We start from the raw sequence: 13,688 nt of genomic DNA, 5'->3' as shown, positions 1-13,688 counted from the left end.
TAACTGATTAATTAGTTAGTTTTTAAACAAGCACAAAAACAAACAAAGTGGTTGGTGTAAGAAGTCATAAGGTGGAGTTTCCACACAGTTTTCAAGCTGTGGGATATTTGATATAGACTTTTCTGCGGTGTGTTGTCAGTCTGGTACAGGACAGGGAACATGAAGTCCTCACATGTCAGCAAACTGAGCAACAACACCAGCACGCCTCAAAAGCTGTGCTGCCTTCCGGTGTCACTCGTAAACAACACCACTCGCTGTAATACAACCGTTGCATTATCAGCGCTGTTTTCGCGTATGTGTTGTTGGATATGATCCATATGAAATTTCTGGGTTAAACGATGGATGAATTAGTCGATACGGGAGCAGGTGTTTAACTTCTAAGCAAATACAAATATAAAATGCGCTGGAAATGTGCATCTACGTAACAGAACGTGATATTTTACTATTTTTCTGACTGAAAGTGAAGGCATCATTGGTCTAGTTCCCATGATGCATCTGCCAACGGTTGGATAGTGACAAGAGAGCAGCTCTCGAAGAAACAAATCTTGGTTAACGCGTTTTTTCTAGCGTTTTTTGGCTGCGGTAACAGACGCGATGGAGAGCGACTGCACGGATTGACTTCATCTAACTTAAGTTGACTGAACTGTCGGTAATACACAGAGGATACGCGGCTGTCTTTTGGATTTTAATGGCAAGTTAGCCAACCAGTTTCGGTAAGGAAGCTAGCCCATGTAGCTCATATTGCTACTTAACGTTCGTCGCTAATGCCACATTCATGCTAGCTGTCAGGGTCATTTGTAACTGCTTCAGCCCACTGAAGACGTGGTTTGCAGAGGATATTTTGGTTTTCTGTGTTTGATATCATGATGTTTCTATCTTTCCTGTCGAGCTTGAGTGCCATTAACATTACACGCCCAAACCAGGGGCTAAACACTAAATGTGCTGCCTTTTACTGCAAAGCAGTTGTATTGATTGGAAAGAAATGCAGTCAAGTGTTTGTTTTTTAATTCAACCCTGAACTGTCACGTTATGCAAACTAATAATTATCCCACTGTGAGGTGTATATTCAACACCATTAGCCTAGCTCCTGCTGTTAAGTAACGTTAACGTACACCTATTTTTGTTTTATGAGGCGTTTACAGTTATCTAATCTGGGCGTGATCATGTCAGTTAATCAGACTTGCGTGCATGTTTCGATCCCGATTGTGTCTCAGTGCTTTTGATTAGGGAAGTTAGCGTTGAAGCTACTTCCCTGCAGAGACTCTCTTTTATCAGCCGCTCACATGACACCAGTGGTTACTCAGTGAAACCATGAAATTGCAGATATGTCACAGAAGAATACAGTCACGTGGTGGAAAATGTAATGATAGGTCAGTGGTAAATGTGCTGCTGACACGAAGTGAGGAAGAGGTGGATAAGCTGTTTCCCTATTAGAGTCATCACATGTCTTGCCTGTCTGCCAGGGTACACAGGCTTACACTACTTGTTTGTCAGGGGTCAGTGTGCTTCTTATTGAAGCCAGTCAAGTGTTTAGAAGTTTTTCTATTTTGCACAAGGATGGTTTTTTTTTGCGTGTTTCAGTGTGCCATGTGGGAGTAAACCTTCCGGGGAGGTGCCATGCTAGCCACACAGATGCCAGATACGCCACCCGAGGCTAAAGATGTGAAACAGGTAAAACCACTAAATGTTCCCCATTTGCACAGATCTCTCATATCTCTCTTCTGTCTGGTTGTTTTCCCGTTCACGGTGACTGTGTGACACTACCTGGTGCAGGTGTCAGATTTCCTTTATAAGCTCCTGGGATGGACCTTTGTTTAACAATGTCAGGGTGTGACATTGTAAGTAGGACGTGTTGTAAGTCTGTGTCCAGCAGTGTTCAACAGCTCTTCACCTGCTGCCTGTGGGTCTTGTTTACAGTGTCATTAGAGTGGGTGTAGCTGACAGTGTGATGCTGCTATAGAGAACTTGCTCAGATACAATCAAAGCCAGAGTAGACCCGTAGTGGTGGACTTGCTTGGTTAGTAGTAAGCAGAAAACAGTGTTTAAAGTCTCAAAAGTTTGGAAAGTATGTGATTTTAATTGATATACTTAAGAATACTTACTAATTTTTCAACATAATCTCGTGCATCATCTCCACAACTCTGAAAATCTGTAAATATTTGAAATGAAATGATCCAGTCTTCATCTTTGTTTGTTGTCTCTTAGCATTCAAATGAGAAGAAAAAAAATCAAATTTAAATCAAACAATCAAGGATGATAATAAAAGCTGAAAAAATAAACAAGACACAATATACATTGATCACTGATACTCGAAACGCATTCGGTAAATTTAAAAGCATCAACTCTATAGATTTAGGTACCTTGAAAGGAACCTAAATCTGTTTTTTTTTTCCAAAAGCATGATAAAAAACAGTGTTCAAGTTAAGTGCTTGGTCTATTTTTCTAAAAAGCTGTACAAATCCGACTGATGTTTTAAGCAGCATGGCTTTGCGGACAGTTCACAATGTATTGTTGATTTGCTGAATTAATGCATGTGAGTCAGGAAGTGAGGAAAGCAGGCAAGGAGTTCCCTAGAAATCTTTCTCAGCTGCGTTTCTCAAGTCAAGCACGGTAACAGGAGGGTGCTTAAGTGCTCAGTGACGAGAACTCTCCGACCGCAGCCTTTCAAAGTGTTTAGTGTTTCTGAAGAATCAGTTGTTATCTTGCAACCCTTTGCACAATGTTGGCCAACTGGGTTTATTTTCTGTCTTTCCACGTCAGCTGACAGAATGTGTCATGTGACAGTAAGTATTCTACAGATCATGTTTCATAACCACATGGCCTCTGAACTCACTCTAGTCCAGCATCCGGAATGCAGGACTTGCTTTTCACTGCACATAAAAATTTGTTCTGGTGATCTGATACGTTCTTGTCACTCTGCCAGCTTCCTTCAGAGCTCCACCTAACTGGACTGGCCTCTGAAAGCAAACAAGGAAACTGATAATATTTCCCTCTGCCTGGCATTGTCATGCAGATCAAAGAGAGACTGGCCCAGTCACTCAAGGCCCTGCAGAAGCGATACGTAACGTCAGACGCCGTGGTCACCAGTGAAGATGGGGATGCAAACCTCCTCTGCTGTGCCCTGGAGGCCATCTTCATCCACGGTATCAAGAGCAAGTACGTCCGCACGGAGTCCGGGGGCCGAAGTAGAAAGGGAGACAGAGGGCCGCTCCCCCAGCCTTTCTTCTGGAGCCTCCTCAAGAGTGTCACCCACCGGTAAAGAACCAGTTATGCTACTATGGCAACTATTTGGATAATAATTATTATAAGTGTCTTATTTTGTCCACAAACAGAAATATATTTACTGTACTATCTTAGAAGAATAAAGAAACCAGAAAATAGTAGCATTAAAGAAGCTGGAATCAGGGATTTTTTTTTTTTTCTTTTAGGAAAATAACTTAAATCGATTGTAAAAGTAATCGATAATTTACTGATTAATCTTTGCAGGGCTGCTTTTCAAAGTCTTATGTGATGGCAAATTTAATATCTTTGTGTTTTGAATAAGAAACAAGAAAAATTCTAGAAGACATTTTGGGCTTCAATTGTCAAGAAATTAATAATAAGTTCAACTGATAAGGAAAATAAGTGCAGACATCATTTCATTGTTTGGAGAAAATGTCTTTAAAAAGTTTTATAATAATGCTCTCTGTTAAATCCCCAGTGATGTGATCACCGAGCTGGAGAAGATCAGCTTCGTGGGCACGGACGTGGGTCGCTGCCGAGCGTGGCTGCGGCTCGCCCTCAACCACGGGCTGCTGGAGTGCTACCTCGCCTCGCTGTTCCGGGAGGACTCCAAGCTGCGGGCCCACTATCAGCCCAGTGCCTTGCTCCTGAACGCAGAGGAGCGGGAAGTCCTGCTCAGCTACCTCCAGGGTCTAGCTTCGCTCACTTTCAGCCTTTCTTACAAGTCAGCCGTCCTCAACGAGTGGACCACCACGCCGCTGGCTCTTGCTGGACTCTGCCCTGTGCTCCAGGCGGACGTACTCGACCTGCCCGTCAATGGCGGAGACCTTCACAACTCCAAGCCCACGTACAAAGAATCATGGGATACAGCGTCTCAGTCGTCGAGCTCGTCGGACGCACAGGATATGCAGAGAGGGTGTCCGGTGGTGATGTTAGCGAGAGGGTCGAATGTGTTACAAGGCGGTGGGAATGCACTCAACTCGTCTAATTTAAGCCTGGACACCACAGGCTCCTCTCAGCTCTCCTCCAGCTTGAGCTCCGACGGCCTCCTGCAGGGTCAGGACCCCCGCAGCCCCACAGGAGAGCAGTGGTCTTCATATGACCTGGAAGCACCCATCGGTGTCAACATCAGCACCAAGAGGCCACAGAAAGAGTAAGTGTGTTTGAAGTTAAAGGATAAGACTGGTGATGTTTTGTATTTTTCTTATTGTCTACAACTCCCATAAAAAGCGTAATCAAAAATACATTTCAAGTTCACTTCTTTACTTCTCTCTCCCAGCTTTAGTGCACAGCTTGAATTGAAAACATAACGGAAAAGCCCACAAAATTAGGAGCAGTTACTCTGTCCCTGTTTCCCTTCCCTCTAAAATCTAAATGTATGTTTTTGGCGAGCACCACAATCTGAGTGTCACCTAGTTCCATTATATCTGAGAGAAGACAGATGGCTACAAGTGATTTCTCCTAAACTCTAGATTAATAAATGGCACTACATGGGTGAACTGTCCCTTTAAAACAACTGTTTTCCTTTTAGCCAAAGCATGATGTCATGTATCATATCACATTCCGCTGTGCTGTACAGCTCCGTTGTTGTCCTAAAGCTATTACTAACTCATTTGTTATTTCAGATGAACAGAAAGCTGCAGTGATAAACTCCTCTCCTCTGTTGTTTCTGGTCTCTGCAGTTCTCAGAATGAGTTTCGGGAGAGCGGCCACTGCAGTCAGGACTCCATGCGGGAGGACTCGTTTGTCTCCAGCACGGGTCCGGATCAGTTCTCAGAGACGGCCATCTTCAGTGGCTCAGACAGCGAGACCCAGGGTCCCCCTACACCATCCCAAGACCAACCCCCAAACTCTGTCCTGTCTGATTCGGAGCCGCCACCGCCACCATCTGAGGAGAACCACGTTAACGACTCCTCTTCTGAAGTGTGCTTAAGTGCCCCTTCTGAGTTACACTTGGACATGAACATGCTCTCGACAGTCAGTGAGCCTGAAGAGAAAGTAGATACGACTGGTTTTCAGGAGAACACTCAGCCTGTCCAGGAGGAGAAAGAAGCCGAGACCACAGAGAAGAGCACAGAGGAGCCTTCAGTACATCAACCACCGCGTCGCTCTACCAGCATCCTGAGCAGGAAGCTGTCCTCAGATTCTCTATCAGTAAGTGTAGACACTGGGCTCTAAGTGGAAAATAACACACACACACACACACACACACACACACACACACACGAGCAAAACCACATCATCATGTGATTGCATTTAAGTCACACTCTTCTGTCTGTTTCAAAAGTTGCTTCCTTTCATCTTCAGAGAGACAGAGTCAAGAGCACATGATAGAAATGATAAAAAACAATCAAAGCGAGCAGTCTGGGAGCTGCCAGTAACAAGTAATAAGGTTCAGCTGTTTATGGACAGGCAGTGGAATTTAGAGTAATAAATAATGAGGGTTTCACAGAAAGGGGAAATGCAGAGTTGCCTGCTCTCTTGAATTGTTTTAGCTGTTCCCGCTGAGGAAATGACAACCCAAATGTCTGACTCTTGATACTGGAAGCCAAGAAGGAAAACAATTCAACACAGGCTACTTATTATTCATGGGAAAGAAAATGTGGGTTCTAGCTGGTATTTCTTTCCACTCAAGGAGATCATGACTAGTCACAGTATTCCTGCTGTCAAGACTGCAGTTGCTAGGTAGATGAAGAAATGAAATGAACAGAACGGTGTGTGTGAAATAAAGAGCAGAGAGTCAGCCTACGGTACCATAAAATACCCTCCGTACTAATTATTCCGTGTTAACTGTAAACATGACGTCCGAGCAGGGAAACATCCAGGATGTGTTGTAATATTTTAACCACATATTATACTTTCTGCGGTTTCCACATATTGCTTATTTTAATTAGTCAAGACAATGACAACTTTGTTCTTATCTTTGCATGACCTTTAGCAGTCATTAGGGTTACCCCAGAGACACATGATGACAGGAACTCTCTTTCACAATCTGCGGTGTATTAAACAAACCCAGCTCAGCTCCTCTGGGCTGTTTTGTTGGAAAGTAATGAAAGTCGCTGATATTGTATTTTCTTCCTTTATGGTTTGCCCTCAGACGGGAACTCATTACGTTAATCTGATGGCACTTTAAAGCCACTTTTTGGTTGTTCTGGAGTTTCTTCCTCCGTCACACAGGAGCATGAGAGTTTAAAATACGTCTGTCCGTCCTTTGCAGAATTCCCGTTCCTGGATCTCTGAGGACGACATCTACAAGCCCCACCTGGAGGAGGTGTCCGACCACGAAGAGGCGCCACCTCCTCCTGCTCCCACAGCTGAGATCAAGGTGTCTCAGTCGGCTCCCAGCGTCGTCCATCGGAGACAAATAGGTATTTTGATCTACGTGATTAGAAAAACTGAAGAAAGTCTTACATCACAGAGTCATTTTGTGTTCTTAATTCGATGTTATGTGGTGGAACAGTGTCGGCCGCCTGCCTCCATCTTCAACCTATGAACAGTCAGAGGTTATTCTGTCTCAACTAGAACTTGAACGATTATCAATCATTGTTTTTTCTTTGACATTTCATAGACTAAAGTTCCCGTTTACATTCAGAGTCTTCTTGACGTTGAGTCCATTTCCTTCCACCTGAAACATTTGCAACACAGATTCCTCACAACAATTTGGTTTCTCGACGCGTTGCTGCCACCTGTAGCTCAGTGGAATAATGAGAACGACAGCGGGGAAAATGTTTACCTGCTCGAAACATTACCTCATACAGGTTAAAACGCCACAGGGTACCTTTCGTGTGAACATACCTGTTCAATTCAGGTGGCCGCTGAGTAATTTGTCAAATCAAAAGTAGACGGTGGAGTTCCCAGAGGGTAGAAAATACCTGCAGCACTCGAAAAGTGGAACTAGAAGGTGTTTGCCATCAGGTGTGGCAGGAGTAAACACCTGTGGTTGCATCATTAATTGGAATGTTGCCCGCTTGCATTGGAATGTAAAATGATTCTTCTACTTGCAAGACGTCATCTCAGTAAATAACACGGCTCATTAAGAGATGTTTTTATGACGGGCAGTATAAGAGGGAAGTGCTCCAACTTTAGGGCACTAGTTGACGTGCAATATTTACTTGAGGATGTTGAGGATTGTGAAAATTATGTTTTAATTAATTTGTTAATGTCACATTTTCAATATAATACTTCTGTCCATGTAGATGTGAATTTAATATTATAACTTTAAAATATCATGATGAAAAGTGCCGCAGTTAAAGAAAAATAAAGTGCTGACTGATGACGGCTGATGTAATCAAACAAAGGAAAGTAAGACTGTTTTAAACAACCTTTGTGGACATTTCAGTGTAGATCTTAAAAAGTGCACTTGAATGCAGCATATAGTCTCTTTCACATGTCTTTCTTTCCTCCGCTGTCCGAGAGACGGACGCAAAAAAAAGCATAGATAAGCCTTTATCTGTGAAGCAGCTGTCTCTGCATAGTGTTTTATTATGAGACCGTGTTAGTGCAAACATTTCCCTGTCAGTGTGGTGGATATTCTTACCCGGCAAACTGAAAACAAACCCACATTTGGCCTCCGTCTGGCTTCTCTTTATTCCCCTAAAAGTTCCTTTACAGTTAAAGAGACGACTGACACTGAAAGGTTTTGTCACAATGACAGAAAAGCTGATTTAGAAGAAAAATGTAATGGCATTTGTTATCAAAACTAATATAAATAGCTGTTTCCTGGTGCCATTTTAGTGCTTCAGTTTCATAGAATAATGATAAGCTTATCTTTTCAGTGCTGTTTCCTTTAGTGCAGCTCACTGAAGGACTGTCGCCACCTTAATTAGAGCCTTTTACATCCACAGAGGGTGCAAGTCTTTATCATGGTGTCTGCCATGTTGCATCGCCCTTCTTCTAAAGTAGCTGAGAGCAGAACCAAACACTGCCTCTGGAGGAGGGCTTTTGCATGTCTTTGAGTTTTTATCAGCATTTTTAAAAGCAGTTTTGTCAAAATAAATCAGTCTCCTGAATGTAAAAGTAGACCAAAGATGATGTAAAATAACTTCTGTCGGTCTGTGTTTGCTCTCTGCCCCTCAGGGCAGGCCAACCCGTTCCGTGGCTTGCTGAAGCTCGGTCATCTAGAGCGACGCAATGCGATGGGGTTGTGGCGGGACTACTACTGCGAGCTGTCCCCCTTCGAGTTCCGCCTGTATCTCAACGCAGAGGAACGGACTTGTTACGACAACTGCTCCCTGTTGCGATGTGAGGACGCTCACATCACCTCGCCTGAGGGCCGTTTCGAGTTGGCCTTCCCTGGGAAGCGACTGTTCCTCCGGGCAGGTAACCGTGATGAAGCTGAGGACTGGGTGGACCGGATAGTAGAGGCGGTCAACAAATGCCGGCCAGCATCCCATGCTGATGACCATTGGGAGGTGCTGCAACCCTACAGTGAGAATGGTGTGGATGTGGCGTCCCCGTCTTCCTCTCCCTCCAGCCCAGAGCGATTATCGTCCTCTGACACGGGAACATCTGGAGGACAGGAGGCACCTCCGCCTCCTCCACAGGAGTTTAACTGGACTCGCACTGCTGATGTGGAAACAGATGCCATCAAAGAAGCCGTGTTGTACTTCTCTGTAGACCCTGAGGCTCGGACATGGGTACCGCTAGTCTTCTCTCTGTCATTAGAGGCCTTGAAAGGCTTCCGGATACATGAGGGAAGGAAGCTGCTGAGGCAAAACCACTCTATTGAGGAAATTCGAGACGTGGTGCCTGACGTCTCTCTGGGAGGACCGGCCTTCTTCAAGCTCCTGACTGTCAAGGACACACTCAGACTCAGGGCAGAGAACGCAGACGAGGCTCGCTCATGGAGGGTTTTGGTTCGTGGAGCACTGGACTCGTACCTGGAGAGCGGGGAGGACGGGGGCTCTGGGGTGTCAGCTGTGGCTCAGCTGGGTGTCACGGGAAATCTCCACAGACTGGTTCAGCACAGACTTAAAGAAGATGGAGCGCTTCTAGCTCATCTGTGCACTGTGCCCTCAGAGAAGGGGCTGGACACGCAGAGCTTCAAATGTGCAGGTAAGGTTGAGTTGTAAACCCATCAGACTGTCAAGGATGTAAGAATCTGTATCATGGTGGAAACTTTTGTTATGTGACAAATCTGTAGGGTTCAGTGATCTTAAAGTCTGCTGAGAGGTGCGTGTGTGTTGTGTGTATCTAAGGTGTGTTCACTGTGTATCATACGCAGGGTGTCCTCAGCAGATCGGCCCGTCTCGTGGCAGAGCCAGGTTGTGTCACTTCTCAGGCCAGCACTACTGTGAGTCCTGTCACCGCGGCGACACCACCGTCATCCCATCACGCATGGTGCACAACTGGGACCTCACAAGACGAGAGGTGGGTGCAGCACACTCAGATCACTGTTTTACAGATACACAGAGGTTTATTACTGTAGGGTATCTGTATTTTACTTGAGCATTTATTTTTCTGACACCTTTTGACGTTTCCTCCCTTAATTTTAACACAAACATCCGTTGTTTAATGCATTCTTAGGGAGTTATTGATTATTATTTATATATATATGATTCTATTTAATTTCAACCTCTCAGTGTGTCTTATGCATGCCATACGTAGTGAGATGAAACAGCATAAAAGACGTAAACAGACATAGAGGGAGAATGGATTGAGACCTGCCGCCTGGATTTTCTTATTTTCTCAGTTTGGTGTTTCTTCAGAGTTTTATCCTGTAACACACACACAGCTCCAACATGTTCTCTACCTGTCGAGTATGACCTGTGTGTATCTGTCCAGGTGTCTAAGAAGGCCATGCAGCTGCTGGCTCAGGTGGGGCAGGAGCCTCTGCTGAACCTGGAGCAGCTGAACCCTGAGCTGGTGACGCATGCAGACTCCATGTCTCAGGCCCACAGCCTGCGGCAGAGGCTCCGTCTGCTGGGCGACTACCTGCTTACCTGCCGCAGCGGAGCCTGCAAGAAACTCCAAGCCAGGTGTGTGTACGCATGTGTGTGTAATATTTTAACATATTTTATTACGATGTTGCCTTACACGTTTCTTTTAATTCTCTGTCAGGATGAAACAGCGAACGTACTTGTTGGAGTCGAGCCATCTGTACAGTGTCATGGATCTACGACAGGTAACCTGCTGTGTGGATTATGTAACTGCACCAGTCATGAAACGTCTTTAATACGGGTTTGTTTGTTTTCCAGATAGCGGAGGGCGAATACGCAGCCTACCTGATGACACTGTGCCAGTACGCCTCCAACCACGTATTCCACTGCGACCTGTGCACCCAGCGTGGCTTCATCTGTCAGATCTGCCGCACTGATGACATCATCTTCCCCTTCCAGTTCGACAGCACCACCAGGTACTCCATCATGTCTGTCCTCACCTCATTCAATCATCCCCAGATAATACTTTTTATTATTCATAGTATTTGTTTCATGTCAATCAGGACGCATGTCGAAGGTTTCAGGTTTTAAAAACTGAGTTTTGTTTGAATGTTTAGTTTAAAATATCTGGGTTTTTTTGTTGCCTTGTGGAAAGTCTGCGTCTTTCGTCCACTTCTTTGTTTTTGTGTGCGTCAGTTTTTCCAGCTTACAGTTTGGCCACCACTGTTTCCAGTTTGTCTTGGTTCAGTTTATGCTGTGGCCGTGTCTCTGTCTGCAGAAATCCTGCCCTCTGCCTGTAATTTTCTTAATTTGCTGAATCCGGGACTCTTCCTGAGGTTTCTTCAATATTTTTTTTCCTCACTTGACTGAAAGGTCTAAGGACAGATGATGTCTTTCACTGTACAGATTGTAAAGCCCACTGTTATTTTGTGTCTCTGCGCAGGTGTAAAGATTGTAAGACTGTGTTCCACCTCACCTGCAAGGCTCCCGGGGACCCGTGTCCTCGCTGTCAGCGCATGAGGAAATACCTGGAGAGGGATCTGCAGGACTGAGCGTCGCACAGAGCTTTATTCAGCAAGCTAGAAGAACCCTGATGTGCAAAAACAAACAACAGAACATGAAAACAAAATCTAGCTTTTACATGAAGTAACCTCAAGTGCAATTATGAGTGCGCCTCGCCTGCAGAACTGACCTTGAACCTGAAGAGGAAGGTGTGAGAGTCGCGGTGCTGCAGTAGCTCGACTCTCTCTTGCACTAATTCATGATGCTGACATGACGCAGCCAAATTTTACTGACCAGTGACTGTAATACCTCGCTCACCTCTCATTCAGCCACGGCATCAAACGAAGGACAGGACACCAGTGAAGGTTGCTGCCAAGATGTTTTCACTCAGTTGGTCTTATCGTGTCTTTAACCATCATGTTTACCAGAAATGCTCTGCAGCACATTCTTGTTCTTGTATTTAAACACAACACAGCAGTGACGCTGGGTACTGTACATGCAAAATATCTCAAACAGCACTTGAAATGTTCTAATAACACATTTTTTGATTGTGCCTTCTTTTTAATTTAAAAGTCATATTCATAACATTTTTATGGAGACAAATATTTTTTTAAAATCACAAATCTACAGAGCTCGTGGAAAGTCATTCTTTTCTGTAAAAACATGAATATGATTGTGTTAAAAACAACAGACACAATCACCTGTAGCTTGTAGCCACTTGTAATGTTGCTAATGCTAGCTAGTAAAACTTAATGTTGCTAATGCTAGATAGCCAAAGTTTACGTTGCTAACATTAGCCAGCGAAAGTTAAAGTAACTAATGTTAGCTGGTAAAAGTTCACGTTGCTAACTCTAGCCAGCAAACAGTAATGTTGCTAAAGCTAGCTAGCAAAAGTTGACCCTACTAATGCTAGCTAATATTAAAGTTGCCAAAACACGCTGTAGAAACACAGATACCACATGACGTCAGACCCTGACAAACATTTTTAAATTATTGATTCACAATCAGATTTTTTTTTTAATGTTTTGTTTGTATAAAAATGTTATCACTGACCTTTAAGCTTTACACTATTTTCCTCTTGGTTTGTCTTTAATTCAGGGCCAGAAAGCATCATTAAGGCGGTTTCTTTTCATTTGCCATAACGACAAGATTAATTATATTGCTGGTTTGTGTGAAGGTATGAAAAAAATAAGTTGCCAAGAAGACTTTGTGGAATGTTAATACATATATATAAATATATATAAATCTTAAAAAGAGACGTTGATATGTGTGATTTGATTTAAACCTTGAGGGCAGATTTAAAGAATATATTAAGTCAAACATTTGTTATGCTGCTGGTGTTGAGAGCCACACTGATCATAAACGAGTGGCAGAAACATTAAAAACATTTTGGGTAAAATTACAGATCCTGAAGTCAAAACATATTTTGCATATTTGCACGCAGCTATGACTGTTATATCGATTTTTGTCCTGTAGCACATGAAATTTACACCTTAACTAACAAACAATCTTGTATAGCTGACATTTTCTTTTAGTTTCATCTTTGATCACTTGTGTCTGATGTTGAGTTGAACTCCCAGAATTAACGTATAACAAGACTGATTTTTTTGCAAAAGGAAAAAGAGGTTTACTTATCATATGCAGAACATATCACTTGCAAGAGCTGTTATTCCTGGTTTGTATTTTTTTTATTGTCATCTCATTTATTATCTATGATGTATAGATGAAGAATATTAAATAAATGTCAGTGTGTCACTGCTGCAGTCTCTTTTTTTTGGCGCAAATGCATTATTGGATCATTTAATATTACGGGCGTGTGTTTGTTGGTTTGTGATCTCGATAACACAAAAACTACTGAACAGATTTCCACCAAACTTGGATGGAGGACGGGTCTCGGCCCTGAATGGACCCCTCTAACATTTGGTGCGGATTGTTCTTTGTTTTTTTGAGTTCGTGAGATCGGCGTTTTTAGACATTTCGGCAAATAATTCATTGATCTTGATGAAAAAACATCAGGCATATTTAGGTGGCTGGCACTGATAAGTGAGCACAATGTGATGTGAATATTAATAAAAGATCTATTATTCTTCCACAACACAATGTAGAGGATGACTCCAAACACATTGTTTTGTTTACTGTCAAGGCTTGAGACCTGGGGCTAGCTGGTTAGCATGCTAACTTGAGTAGATAAACACAAAACGTAGACCTCTTTAACTTATCGTCAACATTTTATTCATTCACATTGTGAAGACAACTGTTCATTTTTTTAATGTTTCAGGATAAAATTCTTACATATTGCACATTAAAGGGTCACTGTTTAATGTTACGGGTGTCTGTTTGTTGGTTTGTCACCACAATAACACAAAAACTACCAAACAGATATCCACCAAACTTGGATGGAGGATGGGTCTCGGCCCAAAATGGACCCTTGTAACTTTTGGTGTGGATCCAAGATTTGTTTTTGGGAAATCGTGCAACATTTTTAGTTATGAAAATGATGAAAACTAGTCGTTTTTGAGTTGCTGGCATCTATGAGTGAATACAATCCTAATAAAAACCTGTTAAAGTTCAGAAATATATATATAT

At 43.1% G+C, this 13,688-nt stretch overlaps 1 protein-coding gene across 1 annotated transcript; it reads left to right on the top strand.

Moving 5' to 3' along the window:
* The first annotated feature begins 480 nt into the window (after positions 1-480).
* Positions 481-12,860, top strand: plekhm1 (pleckstrin homology domain containing, family M (with RUN domain) member 1). The gene is made up of 12 exons (XM_030400737.1): positions 481-713; positions 1,582-1,671; positions 3,014-3,255; positions 3,701-4,375; positions 4,905-5,376; positions 6,440-6,590; positions 8,299-9,276; positions 9,446-9,591; positions 10,006-10,199; positions 10,282-10,345; positions 10,419-10,576; positions 11,044-12,860. The coding sequence occupies exons 2-12, from the start codon at positions 1,618-1,620 to the stop codon at positions 11,150-11,152; spliced, it is 3,243 nt and encodes a 1,080-aa protein (XP_030256597.1). The 5' UTR covers positions 481-713; positions 1,582-1,617; the 3' UTR covers positions 11,153-12,860.
* Positions 12,861-13,688: the final 828 nt, after the last annotated feature.

Source organism: Sparus aurata, chromosome 20, assembly GCF_900880675.1.
Source record: "Sparus aurata chromosome 20, fSpaAur1.1, whole genome shotgun sequence".
NCBI classification, from domain to species: Eukaryota; Metazoa; Chordata; class Actinopteri; order Spariformes; family Sparidae; genus Sparus; species Sparus aurata.
This window is presented reverse-complemented; position numbering and strand designations above follow the sequence as displayed.